We start from the raw sequence: 22,500 nt of genomic DNA on the forward strand, positions 1-22,500 counted from the left end.
TAACACTCACACACACACACACACACACACACACCATTGGCCATCAGTAGCACCTCAGGGTTCAGTATCTTGCCCAAGGACACATCGACATGTTGACTTCAGGCTGGCATCGAACCAACAACCTGCTGGTTTAAAGACGACCGCAATCCCTCACAGCCACAGTCGCCCCTGAAGCGTCTCTTGTGGCTGAAATCAGGGGCGGACTGGGACTAAGAATCAGCTCGGGAAACCCAACTCGGTACCTGAATTGTCAACGGGTCCGACCGGCCCACTTCGGTACCGGCCCACCGGTACTCCCAATGGCCTGTGCGCCCCTGGCTGAAATTAGTATGACATCATCAAACATGGCCAACAATAAACCTTCCTGTCTTCCCTAGACACACGTTCTACAGTATGTTCACCTGTAAACCGGTACTTCATTATTTTCCTCCAGGCAACCTTTTTTCCGATGACATAACAAAGGACGGTAATTAAGGGTCAAACAAGTTAACTCCTCCACCTGGTTTGAAGTCATAAATACATTAAAGCAGGCATTTAGTTCTGCAGAACCAGACCGTCGTCGTCAGCACCACCCTGGTAAGACCGGGAACACACGTCATGTGAAAGCTGAGCGTGTGGGTTGAAGTAACGCCTGGCTCTCCGTGCAGGAAGCCCCCTACATGATGCTGAAGAAGAACCACGAGCAGTACGAAGGGAACGAGCGCTACGAGGGCTACTGCGCAGAACTGGCCGCCGAGATCGCCAAACACGTGGGCTTCGTTTACCGCCTGGAGCTGGTGGGCGACGGCAAGTACGGATCCAGAGACGGAGATACCAAGATGTGGAACGGCATGGTGGGCGAGCTGGTGTACGGGGTGAGTGGGGGGATGCATCTCTCTTGACTGGTTATCAGTACATCGAGGAACCTGCCGGACTGTCCAGGCAGAAGGTTTCCCTGTTTTTATAATGGCAATAAAGAAGGAAAACGTTAAGTTATTAAAACAGGAGAGAATCCTTCATCTGAGTGCGGACGTGTCGTTTGGTTTCCGTTGAGGACATGGAGTGTACTTCAGCCTCGTGTGGCCAAAATGAGTACTACAACAAAGCAGCAACTTAAAATGTTAGAAACTTTCAAAGCTTTTTTTATTTCACTTTGCAAAACCTGAAAAATAATGATGGGTCCTGGGGCTAAAGTTACATTCGTCTGTTTCCAAAACATTCTTGAATTAACTTTAAGCAAAACTGTGATATTTGATATATATATGATATTATTTATTTATTTTGACTACATCAAACCTTTCTTTTTTTAAATATATTTTTCTTCTGCAGAACTTTTTTTATTTATATATATTTGTTATCATGTGGAAAAAGTTCACAATAAACTTCACATATAAAACGTGAAGAAAGATCGACAGCTCTCCTGTATTGTTGTTGTTACCTGTCCTCTCTCTCAGGTGTGTGTTACATTACATTGCATTTAAGTGACGCTTTTATCCAAAGCGACTTACAATAAGTGCATTAGACCAGGAAGACACAAGCTTGAAGAAAACAGAATCATAAAGTACATCAGGTTTCATAGAGCCAAGCATTTCAAGTGCTACTCAACTGGCTTTAGAGGAGTCAGTCCTTTATTAGTATATACGTGCTTTGTTAGTAGTTCTATCCTCGAGGTGGAGTCGAGAGAGATGAGTTTCAGTCTGGAAGGTGTGTGAGCTTTCTGCCGTCCTGATGTCAATGGGAGCTCATTCCACCATCTTGGAGCCAGGATAGCAAACCCACGTGTTTCCTGCTGATGGAACTTCGGGTCCCCCTCGCAGCGAGGGTGCAGCGAGTCGTCTGGCTGATGCAGAGCGGAGTGCACGTGCTGGGGTGTATGGTTTAACCATGTCCTGGATGCAGGAAGGGCCAGATCCATTCGCAGCATGGTACGCAAGTACCCGGGTCTTGAAGTGGATTCTAGCAGTTACCGGAAGCCAGTGGAGGGAGCGGAGGAGCGGAGTGGTGTGGGAACATTCAGGAAGGTTGAAGACCAGACGAGCCGCTGCATTCTGGATGAGCTGCAGAGGTCGGATGGCACATGCAGGTAGACCAGCCAGGAGGGAGTTGCAGTAGTCTAGGCGTGAGATGACGAGAGCCTGGACCAGAAGCTGCGTGGCTTTCTGGGTCAGCTGGGGACGCGTCCTCCTGATGCTGGAGAGCGTGTATCTGCAGCAGCGGGTTGTAGCAGCGATGTTTGCAGTAAACGACAGGTTGTTATCTAGGGTCACACCCAGAGTCCTTGCAGTCTGAGTCGGGGAAACAACAGAGGTGCCGATGTTGATGGTCAGGTCAAGAGTGGGACAATCTTTTCCCGGAAGGAAAAGCACTTCAGTTTTGTCAAGGTTGAGCTTGAGATGATGAGCGGACATCCACTGAGAGATGTCAGCTGGACGAGCAGAGATGCGTGCGACGACCTGGGTCTCTGAGCGACGACCTGGGTCTCTGAGCGACGACCTGGGTCTCTGAGCGGGGGAGGACAGAATTAGTTGGGTGTCGTCAGCGTAGCAGTGGTATGAAAAACCATGCGGGCTAATGACAGATCCGAGCGAGTTTGTGTACAGAGAGAAGAGGAGGGGACCGAGAACAGAGCCCTGAGGGACCCCTGTAGTTAATTGACAAGGGTCGGACTCGGACCCTCTCCAAGTGTTGTTACCTGTCCTCTCTCTCAGGTGTGTCACCTGTCCTCTCTCTCAGGTGTGTCACCTGTCCTCTCTCTCAGGTGTGTCACCTGTCCTCTCTCTCAGGTGTGTCACCTGTCCTCTCTCCCAGGTGTGTCACCTGTCCTCTCTCTCAGGTGTGTCACCTGTCCTCTCTCTCAGGTGTGTCACCTGTCCTCTCTCCCAGGTGTGTCACCTGTCCTCTCTCCCAGGTGTGTCACCTGTCCTCTCTCCCAGGTGTGTCACCTGTCCTCTCTCCCAGGTGTGTCACCTGTCCTCTCTCCCAGGTGTGTCACCTGTCCTCTCTCTCAGGTGTGTCACCTGTCCTCTCTCTCAGGTGTGTGTTGTTACCTGTCCTCTCTCTCAGGTGTGTCACCTGTCCCCTCTCCCAGGTGTGTCACCTGTCCTCTCTCGCAGGTGTGTCACCTGTCCTCTCTCCCAGGTGTGTCACCTGTCCTCTCTCCCAGGTGTGTCACCTGTCCTCTCTCCCAGGTGTGTCACCTGTCCTCTCTCCCAGGTGTGTCACCTGTCCTCTCTCCCAGGTGTGTTACCTGTCCTCTCTCTCAGGTGTGTCACCTGTCCTCTCTCCCAGGTGTGTCACCTGTCCTCTCTCCCAGGTGTGTTACCTGTCCTCTCTCTCAGGTGTGTCACCTGTCCTCTCTCCCAGGTGTGTTACCTGTCCTCTCTCTCAGGTGTGTGTTGTTACCTGTCCTCTCTCCCAGGTGTGTCACCTGTCCTCTCTCTCAGGTGTGTCACCTGTCCTCTCTCTCAGGTGTGTCACCTGTCCTCTCTCTCAGGTGTGTCACCTGTCCTCTCTCCCAGGTGTGTTACCTGTCCTCTCTCCCAGGTGTGTCACCTGTCCTCTCTCTCAGGTGTGTCTTGTTACCTGTCCCCTCTCTCCCTGCAGAAGGCAGACGTGGCGGTGGCCCCCCTCACCATCACCCTGGTGAGGGAGCAGGTGATCGACTTCACGAAGCCCTTCATGTCTCTGGGTATCTCCATCATGATCAAGAAGCCCACCAAGTCCAAACCGGGGGTGTTCTCCTTCCTCGACCCGCTGGCCTACGAGATCTGGATGTGCATCGTGTTCGCCTACATCGGCGTCAGCGTGGTGCTCTTCCTGGTGAGGAGTCAACCTTATCATCGTTCAGTTTGTTTTACAGACAGAGATATCAAGATACCGTTTCCCAACAACCAGAGGAATACAAAATACAAATATATACAAATATATATATACACAATCAACAGACACATGTATACATATGCACACATTAAGACATAAGAAAAGCACATCAATCATATATACAAAATAACAGTCACTTAAAATTCTGTGCAAAATGTACATCAGTGCCAGACTGTCCGTAGCAGCGTCTGAGTGTGTGTGGTGACTCCAGGTCAGGGGCGCCCAACCGGTCGATCGCGGGGAGATTCCCCGTCGATCGCGAGATGTGTCTAAAAATAGAACAACAATATTCTGTTTTATCGTTAATGTCCTGTAACATAATCTTCCCGTGCCAGAATAATGCACTTGAACGCATCAAAGCTTTGTGATTGGCCGGCGTGACCCCATGTGTCGGGGCGTGGCTGGTGGGCAGTGGGCACTAGTAGAGGGCAGGGGGGAGAGGGGAGGGGGGAGAGGGGAGGAGGTTCCTTAGTGGCTGCTTGCCTGCTGACAGAACTCTGCTCCCGACAGGTGAGTCGATTCAGCCCGTATGAGTGGAAAGGGGAAGACTCTGACGATGAAGATGAAACTCTACCCTCCTCTTCATCACGACGCGCGCTGCCCACCTCTGAGCTCACTCACTCTCCAGGTATTTCCTTTGCCTCCTCTTGTTCCTTCTACTCCTCCTCCTCTTCTTCGTCACCCTCCTCTTCCTCCTCCTCCTCTTCCTCCTCTTCCTCTTTCTGTTCCTTGTTGATTTACTTCCACACATGAATCATGATTTGTTCCCAGTGTCCTCCTCCTCCTCCTCCTCCTCCTCCTCCTCCTCCTCCTCCTCCTCCTCCTCCTCCTCCTCCTCCTCCTCCTCTTTCTGTTCCTTGTTGATTTACTTCCACACATGAATCATGATTTGTTCCCAGTGTCCTCCTCCTCCTCCTCCTCCTCCTCCTCCTCCTCCTCCTCCTCCTCCTCCTCCAGTGACGCTCTGCTTGTGTTCCTCAGGGTTCTCCCAGTCTCAGAGCCAGAGCCACCCGAAGGAGAAGGAGAAGGATTCTCCCGAGTACACCAACGACTTTGGGATCTTTAACTCTCTGTGGTTCTCTCTGGGCGCCTTCATGCAGCAGGGCTGCGACATCTCCCCCAGGTACAGCGGAGTCTGAGCATCTCAATGTTATCGTTCCACTAACTCAAGTTTCCATTCGCCTATGTGTTACGTTACGCTTCGGCCTTTGCAGTTCAGACGTGTTACAGCTGTGTTCTCTGTTATGAGGCGCTCTGAGAGGAAGCTCTGACAACATGTACATCAACAAACATGCGAGAGGTATAAGCTCTCAACCATATCCTGTATATATATATATATATATATATATATATATATACAGGGGCGCCGTAAGGGGGTGAAAAGTTAGGACGATTCTAAGGGCCCGTGACTGACAGGGGCCCAAACTATTTTACAACATTAAGAAAAAAAAATGTAAGTAACCAATGTGATATCTTTTCATGGGGCCCAAAATCCCTGGTGGCGCCCCTGTATATATATATATATAGATATATATATAGATACACACATCATACCAGCAATATGACTACAATTGAAATGGCTGCATGTGTAGAATATTTTACACTCATGAAACTAAGGATTACAAATATAGGACTCTTTGACACCGTTTTAGACAGAAATATAGAAGATCGTTGGTAAAAAAAACTGTTTTGAATCGAACGTATTCTCGAGCCATGCTGCTGTCGCTGTGACGTGGAGAGAAAACACGTCTGCCTTGAAATAAATCTCTTTTCAAGGTTTTGCCTTTTTCTCCAATAGCTAGTTTAACAACAACATGATCATTGGACAGTATCTATATATATATATATATATATATATATATAGATAGATATAATCTATATATATATATATATATAATCTATATATATATAATCTATATATATATAGATTATATATATATATAGATATAATATATATATATATATATATAATCTATATATATATAATCTATATATATATAGATTATATATATATAGATATATATATATATATAATCTATATATATATAATCTATATATATATAGATTATATATATATAGATATAATATATATATATAATCTATATATATATATAATCTATATATATATATAATCCAGCAACATTACCATGGGTTCAGGGTCTCTAATTTGTCACAGACATGCAATACTTTTTATGTAACTGTGTTTTTTTTATTCATCAATTATTTGATTTATTTTTCTAAATAAAAGTCCTCAGCATTCTTTTTGAAGACAAACTGCTTTATTTATTAACACGAGGCTTTTATTCTGAAATGTTTGCTTTTTTTCTGGGCATGTGTTTCTTTCTATTTGCAAAGCAGGAAAACACTTCTTAAAATGTTTGTTCTAAATAATCAGACATCTGAAACAACATTGTTCTTCAGTGTGATGTGTGTGATGTATATAACGTATTCATTCAGACATACACTCACACACACTCACTCACACACACTCACTCACACACACACACACACACACACACACACACACACACACACACACTCACTCACTCACTCACTCACTCACTCACTCACTCACTCACTCACTCACTCACTCACTCACTCACACACACACACACACACACACACGAATGAAGCTAACATGCAATGTGACATGCTGCCGGGTCCTGTTGTATGTTACCGCTGTGTGAACGCCTGAGGCTGTTTCTATTCCTGATCTACGTGTGTGTGTGTGTGTGTGTGTGTGTGTGTGTGTGTGTGTGTGTGTGTGTGTGTGTGTGTGTGTGTGTGTGTGTGTGTGTGTGTGTGTGTGTGTGTGTGTGTGTGTGTGTATTTATTTATACATGTATGAGGATGTCAATATGTATATGTGTGTTGTTCTCATTACTGCGATGCTGGAGGTTCAACATGTATGCAACTGGAAAGGTTTGAACACAGCATCTTCACTTGGTTGCCCCTTTTTTGAAAAACACATAATTGCTTCTACACTCTCAAGCACATAATAAGAATATATATTCCACTACTACATCTGCAACGAGACACCTTAGGAGCTGATTCTATTCCAACAATCTTAAATATAAAAACAGTGGTGTTGCAACACCATCATCTATCCCAAAGCCAGTTGAAGCCCACGTGTTTGTTGATGTTTAACGCTTGTCATCGATGCGTCTCCTCAGGTCGCTGTCCGGGCGCATCGTGGGGGGGGTGTGGTGGTTCTTCACCCTCATCATCATCTCCTCTTACACCGCCAACCTGGCTGCCTTCCTCACGGTGGAGAGGATGGTTTCGCCCATCGAGGGCTCCGAGGACCTGGCCAAGCAGACGGAGATCGCCTACGGGACGCTGGACGGCGGCTCCACCAAAGAGTTCTTCAGGGTGAGGACGCACACCGCTTTCATTCCCATCCAGATGTGTGACCGTTTGACTCTCCCAGATGTCTTTGTTGTGATGTTGCAGCCATGACATTTCAGATGTGACACATCTTTAAATGGCTGCTAGAAAAAGCATTCTTACATATTTTATATCTTTGGAAATGTCTAGAAATGTAGCTATAATGTGCACTGCATTTGGATTGGCTTCTGTTCGGCAGCTAGTGGTTTCAGGTCGTCTAAACTCCTATACTTACCATCATTGTGAACACTTAATAATAATAATAATATATTTAATTTATATAGCGCTTCTCATCTGCCAAGACACATCTCGAAGTGCTTCACAACAAGGGATACTGATACGCTTTGAGATAATAAAAGACAAATAATTGTAATAATAATAAGAAATCAAAAAATAAAATATAAAATAGAGTACAAAAAATAAAAGTCGGAGATAGCGATAAAAATGGCAGTACTCCAGGTGTACCGTGCTCAAAGTTTATTGGAAGGCCTGCCGAAAGAAGAGGGTCTTAAGGCCGGTTTTGAAGACCTCGGTGGAAGGGGCAGATCAGCTGATCTGGGAGGGAGTTCCAGAGGCGCGGGGCGAATGAGCAGAAGGCTCGGTCTCCCATTGTTCGGAGACGTGTGCGGGGGATGTAGAGAAGAGGAGCGTGGCTGGAGCGGAGAGAGCGGGTAGATGTCTGGGTATGAATGATAGATGTGTACTTGTTAACAGTGAACATTGGACACAGGCATGAACTAATTAGATTCTGAATATCCTAAATCTGAGATCAGAGCAGGTCTTGGTACAGTGAGTGTAAATGGACACTATTATACTCCTCACGCATGGGGACCCTAATAATCAGTTTGTATCTCCAATATCGAACCCTAGCGGTCAAAGATCGCCGTCTTCGAGAAGATGTGGTCGTACATGCGCAGCACGGACCCCACAGTGTTCGTGAAGAGCACCAACGAGGGCGTGAGCCGCGTCCGCAAGTCGAAGGGGAAATACGCCTACCTGCTGGAGTCGTCCATGAACGAGTACATCGAGCAGAGGAAGCCCTGCGACACCATGAAGGTCGGAGGAAACCTGGACTCCAAAGGCTACGGGGTGGCCACGCCCAAAGGATCCGCCCTCAGGTAAACTCGCAGTCTGTGGGGCCCTGTGGTGTGTTTCTGTGGGACATCAGGACAAGCACACCTTTAGACTAAATGTACTACGGTGACCTACGGCATCCACACGATGCACGTGTTGGAATATTATTATTCTATGTCTATAAGATTTATTCAGGAAACAGGATTGGTTGCATGAACTCAAACACATTTACAGGTTTTAAACATTGTCTTATAACATGCCAGAGTTGCTGATCTCACAGCAGGTCTGGCGTGCAGAGGCGTGGACTTTTGATCGACTTGATAAAAACAAAAGGACCAGACAAGACAGAGCAGAGACTCTTAGTTAGAGCAGTTTGTGTTTGGAGAGTTTAATCCACGACATTTCACTTTAAAGAAAGATACTGACAGAAAAGGGAAAGGGTAGGGTGTCGCCTGAGAGAGAGAGAGAGAGAGGTAGAGAGAGAGAGAGAGAGAGAGAGAGATATGGGGGTTGTTGTTAGCATCTGGTGCTAGCTCGGAGCTAACGGAGATGAGTAGCTGTTTCAGCAATGAGGAGAGGGAGAGAGAGAGGGAGAGAGAGAGGGAGAGCTCTCTCCTGTGGGACTGAGAGAGATCACGTCAGCTCAGGGAGGTAAAGGACTTTAGTTTAAGTATCTCAGTGAGTCTCGAACGGTTTGGTCCAAACAAATATTTCCATCTATTTAATATAGTTGTTCAAAATAAGTTACAAAATAATTCCAATATCAGTAAAAAATAAAAAACACAGTTTGAAAGGTTAGTGATTAGTAAAATATGCATAAATAAAAAGAAAGAATGCAGACGGTAAGATAAAGATAGGAGATAGGAGTATATCAAATATGTGTCATGAGCCTATTCTAATGGCTTGTGGAGTATTGGAATATATCCAGTTCTGTTTCATCTGAGTGTTTGGAGCTGTATCCAAACATCTCTCACCACAGTCCCTAATCTATTTGTAGAAAGGCAGGAAATGGAATTCAATCGAGAACAATGTTTCATTGCGGAGGACCCCCTGTGTTGTGCCCCCCCCCCACTTCTCAGACCAAAGTTACACCCTTGGGTAAAAGTATTTGTAAAAGATTATATGTGTGTTAAATACCAAATGGTATTCGACACACTTAATAAAACATATTTGTTTGGTTCAGATCCTTGTAAATAAATCACACCTTAGCCGCGTTCACACTGCGGTACTTTTCCCACAAAGGTTCATGAGAACTTAGTTCATGCGAACTCTTTAGTTCTCATGAACTAAGTACAGATCGCGTTCACACCAGAAAAAGTCCCTGGGGGAGGATTAGGCAAATGAAGCCGCTGACGTCACTTCTTCTTCTTCTGCTTTGGGTTTACTGGCAGGCCGCAAACCACTTCACGGCGTATACTGCCGCCCAAAGTCCCCGGCCGGAAGTCCCCGGAGTTGGGGAAGGCTTCAGTAGAAGCTGCTGGGAGTCCCAGCAGCTTCTACTGAAGCCTTCCGAGTAAATCGCCAGAACGCCGACACCTCCTCATCTCCACGATCCCACGTTTTATTTTGTGTTGCCATAAGTTAGTCTCTCTGCGTTTCTGCGCTGGGCTAATGCTAATGCTAATAATGCTAATGCGAGGATAATAAAATGGCGGCTTCACAAAACTTTTTGGGAGTTTTACGGGGCGTGGTTTGCAATCCGCCCAGCCAATCAGAAATATGCCCCAATGTATCCCGGGTTCTTCTTTGACCCTTGACTTTCACCAATATTTATTTCAGTCCGAAGTCCACTTGGACCACCAATTGTAAAGGTCAATATGAACTCAATCTAGTTTTCTGTTAAACTCGGCACAGATATTGTTTGATTATTTGGTATCATTGTTTTCGTACCAGCACTCATCATATGTTTCTGTCCTGGAACTTGATTGGCTGCTGTCGGCTCTGACAAAGGACTTCTGAGGAATGTTAATTGGCTCAGTAAAGTAATTGATATGTGGCACACCTTTTAAAAACATAGCCTTTATTATTCTTTGGGGTTAGAGGACAATAGCAAGGTTTCCAGTCGTTGGTGTTTAAGTGGAGTTGCAAGGCTTTATTTCATTGAGTCTAGAGTCCACACCTCTGCACAGAACCATTGAACAGTACATCCAGATTGTAGCTATGACAACAAACTGAAATACTGAAACTGACCCACAGAACTGGAGGTCAGTTTCAGGTTTAGATAACTGTGTTGTGTCTGTCTGTCTTCCTGTCTGTCTGACTGTCAGTCTCTTAATCTGTCTCTCTGTCTGTCTTGTCTCTCTCTCTTTTGTGTTTGTCTTTGTCTATATGTGTGTCTCTCTGTCTGTCTGTCTCAGTGTTTCTGTCTGTCTGTCGGCTCGTCTACCTGTCTGTGGTCATCAGGTGTGCCTGTCTGACTGCTAACAACAACACAACACACTGTCTATCCATCTATCTATCTATCCATCTATCTATCTATCTATCCATCCATCTATCTATCTATCCATCTATCTATCCATCCATCTATCTATCTATCCATTCATCCCTACATGAGCATTGCTGCTGTCAGATAAAATGTGTATTATTTATAAATGTGTCGAATCGTCGTTAAATAAGAATTTGTACTGAATCAAATTTGCTAAGGCCCTTTTATTCAGTGACTTTAATCGGGTTCTTCCTCGACCCTTGTTACACCCGTCCACCAAGTTTCATTAACATTGGGCCAGCAATAACTCTGTAATGCTGCCGACAAACCAAACCTCAACGGGAAAACCTCCTCGTCGGAGTCAAATATGGAACAAGTGGTTGTAGTTCAAGGTACAGTTCAAACTGCAAAATCCTGACTGGTTGGACAGAATCGTCAGTGAAGCAGCGCAGGACCAATGCCCAGCATGTGTGTGTGCGTCAGTAGAGACCACACACAACACAACGGTAGCAAAAGTGAATCAGCAACAACACAGCAGCCATCTTGTAACGCCCTACAGAACATTTAGTAACACCAGAGGAAATTAGTGCAACCACATTTTGCCCAAAAAGGGAAATTCCTAAATATATTCCTGTATATGTTTCGGTGTGGTTCATTGCAAGACCCTGCAGATGCTCATTGAGGCAGTATTTCTATAGTTCACATACAAAGACCACAGATGACGGAATAATTCATTGCAAATTGACGAGGAAGGATCTTCTTTCCCCTTTGTGTAGACATTCAGTTATAAAGTTGTTGGTCTCTGAACGCTAGCTTTTCAATTGAACGAAACCAAACGTCTTACCCCGGTTACAACATTAATATAATCAAGTTTCTCTTCACATGTTCATCCGACAGCAGCGTTTGACATTCATGTTCCTTCTCTGTCCACGCTTCATCAGAACGTCTTGTCCTCTTTCTTTCTGCTTCACGTCAGCGTTTTACAGACAACCCAGAGCCGGAGAACGGAGAGGAGCTCCACAGATGAGATTAGTAAATCCTGAATGTAATAATAATAACGTATGTTATGTAATTAGTAGGCCAGCAATATCAATCAGCGTAGTAAAACAGAAGCGAGCAAATTGGCTTTCTGCTTTCGCCGTCAAATGTGTTTTGTTTTGTTGAAAGCAAGTGAAGGGTTTCTGATGGCAGATTGTAAATCAGAAAGTTACTCACCAGTATTTTTGAGCAGTTGCCTAGCAACACATTTGAGTTAAAGCCCCTAATGCTGAGCATATTGGATAATGAGCGTTACACAGATCACTAGTTCCATCTGGACAGACCCTGTTCTCTGCCTCTGGGTTCCTCTCCGTGCTAACAGCTGACCGTGTCCAGTCTCCATCGTCTCCGCTGACTAACTCCATCACACTCAGCTCTGCTCTCACTGAAAGGGGAACTCTGGTAGGAACCAACCCTCCAACACAGTGTTGAGAGAGAACTCAGACGGTAATGAAATCCTTCATATAATGTACGGCACGTTAAAGGGTTTGATTTTGCCTCCGGCTCCGACAGCATTATGGACAGGGAGCCAACAGAGAAATGAATCCTGTCTCTTCTGAAAGATTCTCGGAGAGTCGATCTGCGCCAGTGCTGTCATAGTTTGTCGTAAAGTCATCTGAACTATTGTGCATGTCATTGCTGACGACGTGTGGAGTATTGCATGGTTTCAGACTTCTACTAATTCCTGAGGTGAAGGCTAACGTTAGCATTGACTTCTATGAGTAATTACAGTTACAGGGTTTTAGTTTCTGCAGTTCAATGTTTTATCTTTAGTCAAATTAAATGTTCATGTATAATTGAAAAAATGGTTTTAGTCTAACATCTCACTAAAGTAAACAAAACACAAGTTGACCATTAATACCTGAGCTAGCCAAATCCATTATTTGTAATGGTTTGCTACCTGTTTTTCTCAAATACACAACATTTTAAAATAAAGGGTAAATTCTCCTCTCTACGGAACAACCCTTAAACTTCTGAGGCAAAACCAACGTTAGGAAGCGTACGAAGGACTGCATTAACGCCTGTTTCGCAGCTGTAGTGCTCTCGCTCAATACTGAACACATGGGTCCAGGTTGAAACATCCAGAAGTTCCCCTTTGAAGCACCGTTACTACAATGCTATCGTTCTGAGACCTTTTGTTCCAAAATGACGTTACCATTTCAGATTGATTACGGAAAATATGTAACAGAATCCCTTTAGAACAAAACTCTCCTTTCGGCCGTCATCATAATAATTGTATTGTTATCGTCCATGTACTGGTTGGCCTGTCAATAATCATTCTATGAATTCATGTTTCTTTAAAACCATCTCTGCTACCGTCTGCCTCTTTTATCACCACTGGTATTTAAAGGGGAACAACGACAACCGTGTATTAATGTATACTGTACAGAATACTAAACTGTAAAACACATTAAGAGTATTATTCTATGTTCCACTTGGTACTTATTATCAGACATGTGACTGTTGTTCCTTTTTATTGATCAGGTCATGAATGTATTCTAAGTCGAGGATTGCTGCCGGTAGTAAAGTGTAGGATGCATTTGCTGTTCTTCAACCCAGACCATAATGAAATGTTGTTTTCCTTCAGCTGCGTCGAACATGAGGAACCTTCAGGTACAGCCGATTAGGCTCCACGCAAACCAGCGGAGCAAATATATTCATCATGTTGACGTTATTTACCCTCGCCTATTACTCATTTCTGACTTGATGTACAGCTGTAAATATTAGCACTCCAACCACTGAGTACCACCTTGTCTTTAAACGACGTTTTCTGAATTATTACTGCGACTTGGTTCCAAAAGTATCTGTAGTTGCCGCTTTTAACGATAGTCCAATTCCTTCATTTGGCCAGATTGCATTGTAAATTGAAATAATTACAAAATACCTCAGTGCCATCTCCACCACGAGGACCCTGATGCTGGAGTGAAAACATGGCTCTTAATGAAAGTGATATAGAACGGTGAACCGTATCCAGTTGAGGCTCAGATTGGTGGACACAGTTCATCGGACCAGAACACTTCAGGCAAACGGTCAATTGAAGATTTAGACCAACCTGTTAAAGAATGTGGATCCTAAACCAAATTGAATCTTGAATGAAGCAATCAGAAAGTGAAATAATGCCACGGTGCTTGTAACACATAACGGCGTTTTCATTCACGGGGCAGTCGTTTCTTATAAATGATGAATACAGTGTTTGGTGCTCTTGATTGGCAGTGATTCTACCAATCAGAGGCGGTAGGATCCTTAGTCCCTTCAGGATCCTAGTTTCCTTGGGCAATAATCTAAACCCTTATTTCATACCTGGCATGGGCCACAGGTGTTAGTCTCCTGGTGAGCAGTTGGTCTTTTACGGTAGCATCTGTCTCTTAGTGAATCAACACATATTCGTTTTAACTTTCGACCATTTGTGATCTCAATAACATTTGGATTTCAAACTGTCTGGACACCAAAATGGAAATGCAGTTTACGAATGCTTTCGGTAAACCTATACAACTATTGTCTGTGGGCTTTGCCACTTAGAAAAAGAAGATTGAATCTGTTCTTCGGAGGCCTGAGTGCTCCTTGCACAGATAGTGTTCAAGCGCAGTGAGCCTTTAACACTAACATTATAGAGACAACTTCAAACAGAAGGGAAACAGCATTTGACCAACGTCTGGGTTGAAGAGCAGTGCTAAGTTTAAGATACGATATTACCATGCCTGTTGTAAGTAGACTCCTGTACTGATGTTGCTTCACTATGGCAGTCCTGTTCATTAACACGTAGTTCCCTTCTATCCCCCATCACCATCATCCCCGTAGAAACCCTGTTAACTTGGCCGTTTTAAAACTGAACGAGCAGGGCCTGTTGGACAAATTGAAAAACAGATGGTGGTATGACAAGGGAGAGTGCGGCACCGGGGGAGGGGACTCCAAGGTCAGATCACCGTAACCCCAACGGGTAACGACAGGCAATGCCACACCGGGGTAACCGGCAACAACCCACCGCTAAAACACCAGGCGTAAAGCACTCCGGACGGCCCCACAGGAAACAAACGGTTGTAGAGACTCTGGATCCATCGGGTGTATTCACCTTGTTGGAGACTCGCCTGCTTCTGATCCAGGGAGTACTTTACAGACAAACACGTAGAAAGATTTACATCGGGAACAGGATTACCTTTAGAGTTCTTTAAATGATTTACACGTTGCATGAAACCAACATGATCGCTTTTCATACAATCATTTTTAAAAGAGTAATTTCTTAATTTTTAACCCAGTTTTATTTTACATTACATTACATGTCACTTGTTAGACGCTTTCATCCAAAGCGACTCACACACTCAGCACTGAGGGCAATCCCCACAGGAGCACTTTGGGGTGAAGTGTCTCAGGGACACAACGACACGCTGACTGCAGTGGGGTTTGAACCCTGATCCCAACACCAACGCACAACCCACTGCGCCACACGCCTCCTGGTATAGTTCAAATGTATAATATAACATAGTATTTGTACAGCAAAGTCTATAAATGAATAAAAGCCGACAGACGATACATCAGGATAATCCAGGTACATGAGCTCACTTGGTAAAATACCCCCTCTGACCATCCTCTGAAGCCACTTCCTAGTATTCGGACAGTTTTGACTTCATCCGCCGAAAATTGAAACTACAGCCGTCCGTAAACGTCTCTCTTTCACAAAATACAGACGACATGTTTCCTGTTTTCGGCCAGCGGACTGATTTAGTTTCCCGGAGTGTTTTGAGCTCTTGCCGGTTACCCAAAGTGATATAGTAATACACATCTCGCACGTAGGGAGTCAGGCCGAACCAAGCTAGATGGAGTATTAACGCATATCACTTTTACGCTGACATTTACCAAGAGAAGTTTTATGTGTGATGTTCTTTGTTTTTCTTCTGTTGTTGTTGTTGTTGAGGTGTTCTCTGTAGCGTACCGAAACATCTGTACTGAAAATGCCCGTTTTTGATAAGATCGTTAGTGCTGCTGTAGCCGCCGCAGCTCTTTAACAATAACATAAGATAACATGGAGGTGCATAATGTTATTTATGTTATTTCCACCCCCTCCCCCCCCCCTCCCTTCCTCCCATGGTTCTTTGAAGAATCCCAGTAAACCTAGCAGTACTGAAGCTCAATGAACAAGCCATCTTAGACAAGTTGAAAAACAAATGGTGGTATGACAAAGGGGAGTGTGGACACAAGGACTCCGGCAGAAAGGTCAGTTCTGGAGGATGCTCGGCCTGGTCCTGAGGTCATGTGTTGGTTTACCCCCCCACCCACCTTACCCCTTCAGACCCACTCCCCCAAAACCCCCAAACTTCAGCAAGTACACTCTGAAAAGAAAACGTTTTTCACCGGTTCTTTCTTTTTCGTGCTAATTGGATGTTATTTTGGTCCAAGTCAGTTACCTCGATGCAATTCTAGTTTCTATGAGTTGCACGGATCCCGTTAGTTGGCGGACCCTTTTATTTAAAAGATCTGCCGCGAGAAAGTGTAAAAAGTCCAACATTCCTCTATATAGACAGATATTTGTACGTGCTGCATTTTGATGCTGTGCTTAATCGGAACAGTTTCAGTACGTTCAAGATCTTTGGCCAGAGAAGTTAAGGAGCTCTTTAAGATGTTTTACTTCAGATACTCAGAGTTAGCTTTTTGAGGCTTGACAGCCGTTAAAAGCTGTAACATTTTGTTAAATGTGGACAGAATCAGGCTAGCAGTTCCCCGTCAAGATGAATAAAAGCAACAGATGACCCAAAGGTCCCAGAAGAGCCCATTTGAAGATGGTTGTTGAACCCTAAATGGATAAGACGTCCAATTTGTAAAATATCTGTATTGTCTGGGGTCTGGCCCGGGTTGCATCATATTTACTTTGGAAGTCTAACACTTGAGTATAAAGTAGAAAATAAGAATGTTTACCGAACCTTAAGATGCTAATTCAGATTCAGAACTTAAAGTCTGTTCCAGGTCGCACAAAACTCTCGCTTTGTGATTACAATGAGTGAACGTTGTTTTGTTGAAAAACGTTTTGTTTTTAGAGTCTAACGCTGCTGCTCAGCTGACCCTTCTGGAGAGCTGGAGGAAAACCCAATCAAACATTAGCTATTCTGATAACAGGTGAAAACCTCCTGATTTCAATGTGTACTTGAACTCGAGTTCAGTTTATGAACTCTGCTCCTATAAAACGTGTTCTCGACTCTGCGTAGACCCTCAGATAAAACTCTGCAAATTGATGAGAAAATGAGCCGGGCTTCAGCTCCTTCTGCGAGATAAGAGGTTTTCATGTCTGCACATCAGATTCCGTCAGAGGCTTTTCTCTGCTCAGCTTTCCTTCTGTTCTCCAGAATATTCTGTGGTCAGCCACGGACAGACGGACCATGCTGGAAAATGTGACTTTTTACAACACAACTTCCTTTGTAAGCATCCTTATTATGTATTTCACATTTACATTTAAGACCAGCCTGCATCCTGGAGATTGGAGAAAAGTTTTCAGAAGAGTTTTTTTATTCCAGAGAAGCCAATCTGCGTCACAATCTGGCCGAGAAGAGAAGCTCCAGATTTATTTTACATTCACGTCAGTTGTAAAAAGTCAGATTTAAAAATGCAAATATATTTTCCTGACTCTCTGTCTGTGGCTGCTCACCAACACGTGATGAGACTGAAGCTACAGACCACAGCTTTACCTCCCCTGCTCTTCCCCCCCTCACACACTCACTCACACACACACACACACACACACACACACACACACACACACACACACACACACACACACACACACACACACACACACACACACACACACACACACACACACACACACACACACACACACACTTTTGTCTCCAATCTGTCATGTACCTCCTGTTTCTGAACTGGCTGTGCGGCAGCCCGTCTCTAACAAACCTTCATCTGTGCGTCAGACTGAAGCTGCTCTCAAGAAAACACCAAATTAACGTTAATTCATTTTTTTAAATCCTCTTTTTCTCCCTGTTGCTGATTTACTTTTAAATTGTAAAATGTTGACAATCGAGGCTTTCCAGATATTCATTTGTCTTACACAAGAAATGACAAGTCGTTAGAAATAAAAGTCTTGTTCTCGGGCTTCTGCCAAAAATGCTTCTGAAAAGTGCCGATGTTATAATAATGGAATCAAATATAATATGTATTTATAAAACAAGCTACAAACAAGATATGTACAGGAAACTATTAGAAAGTAAATGAGCAAAAAGTAAATAATATCAGTAATTTCCAAAAATGATACTACAAAAAGTAAACTACAAAAGTAAACTATAGAAAGTAAATACAGAAAGTAAACTACAGAAAGTAAATACAGAAAGTAAACTACAGAAAGTAAACTACAGAAAGTAAATACAGAAAGTAAACTACAGAAAGTAAACTACAGAAAGTAAACAAGTAAACTACAGAAAGTAAACTACAGAAAATAAACTACAGAAAGTAAATACATACATTAAACTACAGAAAGTAAATACAGAAAGTAAATACAGAAAGTAAACTACAGAAAGTAAATACAGAAAGTAAATGCAGAAAGTAAATGCAGAAAGTAAATACAGAAAGTAAACTACAGAAAGTAAACTACAGAAAGTAAACTACAGAAAGTGAATACAGAAAGTAAATACAGAAAGTAAACTACAGAAATAAACTACAGAAAGTAAATACATAAATTAAACTACAGAAAGTAAATACAGAAAGTAAATACAGAAAGTAAATGCAGAAAGTAAATACGAATGACAGATAAATACAGAAAGTAAATGCAGAAAGTAAATACAGAAAGTAAACTACAGAAGGTAAATACATAAATTAAACGACAGAAAGTAAATACAGAAAGTAAACTACAGAAAGTAAATACATAAATTAAACTACAGAAAGTAAAATACAGAAAGTAAATACAGAAAGTAAATGCAGAAAGTAAATACAGAAAGTAAACTACAGAAAGTAAATACATAAATTAAACAACAGAAAGTAAATACAGAAAGTAAATACAGAAAGTAAACTACAGAAAGTAAATACAGAAAGTAAATACAGAAAGTAAACTACAGAAAATAAATTACAGAAAGTAAACTACAGAACGTAAATACAGAAAGTAAATACAGAAAGTAAACTACAGAAAGTAAATACAGAAATTAAAATACAGAAAGTAAATACAGAAAGTAAACTACAGAAAGTAAATACAGAAATTAAACTACAGAAAGTAAATACAGAAAGTAAACTACAGAAAATAAACTACAGAAAGTAAACTACAGAAAGTAAATACAGAAAGTAAATACAGAACGTAAACTACAGAAAGTAAACTACAGAAAGTAAATACAGAAAGTAAACTACAGAAAATAAACTACAGAAAGTAAATACATAAAGTAAGCTACAGAAAGTAAATACAGAAAGTAAACTACAGAAAATAAACTACAGAAAATAAACTACAGAGAGTAAACTACAGAAAGTAAACTACAGAAAGTAACCTACAAAAGTAAACTACAGAAAGTAAATACAGAAAGTAAACTACAGAAATTAAATACAAAAATTAAACTACAGAAAGTAAACTACAGAAAGTAAACTACAGAAATTAAACTACAGAAACTAAATACAGAAAGTAAACTACAGAAAGTAAAATACAGAAAACTTCCAAAAAAGTAATTTGCTTTGCTCTGGAAATGTGTTTTCAGCTGCCTTGATTATTATAAAAAGGTTGAATTTCAGTCTGACTTTGAACCATCTGTTAGTATAATTTGACAGGCTGATTGGTTGAGGCTAAACATGACAGTTTGGAGAGGAAAGCTCTCTGATAGGTTCTCCCCAGCTCCCCATCACTTCCTGTTGAAGAGAGGCCCGCCCACGTTGAGTGCTGTATCCGCCTCTTTTTGAACAGGCTGCATGCTATAGGCCGCCCACAACAACACGTGACGCATGATGCAGAAAAACAACCAGAAACTAAAGAACAACAAAATCCCAGTTTTTAAAGAAGGACTTTAGAGTTAACTTTAGTTTTTTTTTTAATATATTGATTAGACAGAAGGTATGTATTATACACTGTGATGATAATGGGAACTGGTAGATAAGTTAATTTTCTTTAAGACCAAACATTAACACTAAAAATCGATATGTTTTTTTTCTTTGTTTCCCCTCACTTTGCATTTGTGTGCATGAAGTTGCTTGTATGAAATAGATATACGATTTGTCAACGGCTGGGATTTGAGGCAATAAAGACGATAATAAATCCTCAGTACGAGATGAAAATTAAAAGGGCACTTCACAAACTGATCTTAATACTACATTACCCATGAGCCTCTGCTTCCTGTTTGCACGAACAAAGAGCCTCTCCAAAAATGTTGTCGTGGAATAAAAAATAATTTAGTTGAGCATTTAGCAGCGCACATAATTTAAAGCTCTGTGAGTGGATGTTTTTTGCTAAAGTGCACCTTGGGAATTGTAGTCAGTAACACTAGAATACATTTAATTATTATTAGTAGTAGGAGTTGTGTATACTTATTATTATGTACATTATGTGTACTGTAGTTGTTGCTTAAGAACCTCCAAGGTGTCATCATATTGCAAGGAAAGATGATTGATAATTGTATATAACTTTAATGTAGTACAGCAATAAAATAATAAAATATCAAATAAAATCACGTGTAAAATGAGTGGAGATTCCCTTTAGCGATTCGTGTCTCCAAAGCCTCTTCATCACAGCCTTTGAAAGATCATTTAGGGTTTTATTTGTATTAGAAAAGTTGGTATTAGTTTTTATCTTTGGGGGGATTTTGATGATGTAATTTCTATCTGCACCCTGATTGGCTCTCTCCCTGATCCCGACCCCTGCTCTGATAGGACAAGACGAGCGCGCTCAGTCTGAGCAACGTGGCCGGCGTGTTCTACATCCTGATTGGAGGACTGGGCCTCGCCATGCTGGTGGCGCTGGTCGAGTTCTGCTACAAGTCCCGCATCGAGTCCCGCCGGATGAAGGTGAGAACTCAACAGGACTTATCAGAATCAAGTCACAAGGACAGATACAGGAAAGCATTTACACAATTCATAGATAGTTTAGCTTCTCACCATCATTTGCTGTGACCCACTGATGTTAACGATCGTAAACTGAAAGGCTGCATGACAAACGTAAACATTCAACCACGTGACTTACAAACTCTCGCGAGAGTTTTATACAAGACGGATCCTTTCTAGCCATAACCCGAGACTTCGGACCAGACTCGTTTACATCCGGCGTCTCCGTCTTCTTCTCCTGCTCTAATAGTGGCAGTAAACGCATGGTTTGAGGGGCATTGTGACTTATTACAATGAGAATCAAGTCACAAGGACAGATACAGGAAAACATTCCACTGCAATAACTCTCTATAACAAATCACCTCCGGCTGGAGAGGACTCTGCTCCAAAGCTTCTCCTAAAATCACTTCACTTATATTCAATTTAATATTTAATATTCCATGCCTCACATACTTATGTATATATAATAACTTGCCTTATATTTGTTATTGTACATTTTGTAATTCAACATGTATATTTTCTACTTTCTTGTTTATTTCTAGTCTTTTAATTGTTATTGTACAATGCCATGTCTTTGTGCTGCTGCAACGCTAACATTTCCCACATTGGGATCAAGTGCTTCCGATCTTATATTTATCTTATATTTATCTCATCTTATCTTTATCGTTATTGCCAGGTGCGTTTACACATACAAGGAATCTGCTTTGGTATCTGGTAGTGTGAACATAAAAAAAAAGTAGGTAAAAGACATATATTAGGAATATGGCAAACTATAGTGTATTATGCTATAAAGTGGACGGCGGGTTTTTACTTTATAATAACATGAAGTCTGACAATTCCCCCCCACCCCCTCCCACCTGAAACGCCTCCATTGGACTCCGCTGTTTACTTCTGGAACATAGTGACATCACTATGTAACACTCGCTCTCCTATTGGCTAGTGTTCCAACACATTGTACAAAATAGGCTAAAGGGGCGGGACATCTCTAAGCGGTTGACCAATCACAACAGAGCCGGCCAGCTAACCAATCAGAGCAGACTGGGCTCTGGTTTCAGACAGAGGGTGAAAAGAGGTGCTGCAACACAGGCAGTATGAGAACAATAAAGAGCTTTTTGAACATTAAAGCATGGAAACATGAAGAGACACTACATACTGATATACACCTGAACATCAGCAGGAGAGGACTCTTTAAAGTAGAGACACTACATACTGATATACACCTGAACACCAGCATGAGAGGACTCTTTAAAGTAGAGACACTACATTCTGATATACACATGAACACCAGCATGAGAGGACTCTTTAAAGTAGAGACACTACATACTGATATACACCTGAACATCAGCAGGAGAGGACTCTTTAAAGTAGAGACACTACATACTGATATACACCTGAACATCAGCAGGAGAGGACTCTTTAAAGTAGAGACACTACATACTGATATACACCTGAACATCAGCAGGAGAGGACTCTTTAAAGTAGAGACACTACATACTGATATACACCTGAACATCAGCAGGAGAGGACTCTTTAAAGTAGAGACACTACATACTGATATACACCTGAACATCAGCAGGAGAGGACTCTTTAAAGTAGAGACACTACATACTGATATACACCTGAACATCAGCAGGAGAGGACTCTTTAAAGTAGAGATGCTACATACTGATATACACCTGAACATCAGCAGGAGAGTACTCTTTAAAGTAGAGACA

The 22,500-nt window shown here is 42.5% G+C and overlaps 1 protein-coding gene across 1 annotated transcript in view; it reads left to right on the forward strand.

The window, feature by feature from the left end:
- Nucleotides 1-647: 647 nt before the first annotated feature.
- Nucleotides 648-22,500, forward strand: part of LOC117440805 (glutamate receptor 1-like) — a gene marked incomplete at its 5' end in the record, with an annotated part of 26,395 nt that continues 4,542 nt past the window's right edge. Inside the window, 8 exons of the mRNA XM_034077039.2 lie at nt 648-854; nt 3,583-3,798; nt 4,369-4,486; nt 4,840-4,981; nt 7,032-7,230; nt 8,116-8,363; nt 14,582-14,696; nt 20,615-20,749. Of these exons, the coding sequence (XP_033932930.2) occupies nt 648-854; nt 3,583-3,798; nt 4,369-4,486; nt 4,840-4,981; nt 7,032-7,230; nt 8,116-8,363; nt 14,582-14,696; nt 20,615-20,749 (1,380 nt within the window). The remainder of the gene's footprint in view (nt 855-3,582; nt 3,799-4,368; nt 4,487-4,839; nt 4,982-7,031; nt 7,231-8,115; nt 8,364-14,581; nt 14,697-20,614; nt 20,750-22,500) is intronic.

The sequence above is a fragment of the Pseudochaenichthys georgianus genome, unplaced genomic scaffold (assembly GCF_902827115.2).
Source record: "Pseudochaenichthys georgianus unplaced genomic scaffold, fPseGeo1.2 scaffold_1231_arrow_ctg1, whole genome shotgun sequence".
Classification (NCBI taxonomy): domain Eukaryota; kingdom Metazoa; phylum Chordata; class Actinopteri; order Perciformes; family Channichthyidae; genus Pseudochaenichthys; species Pseudochaenichthys georgianus.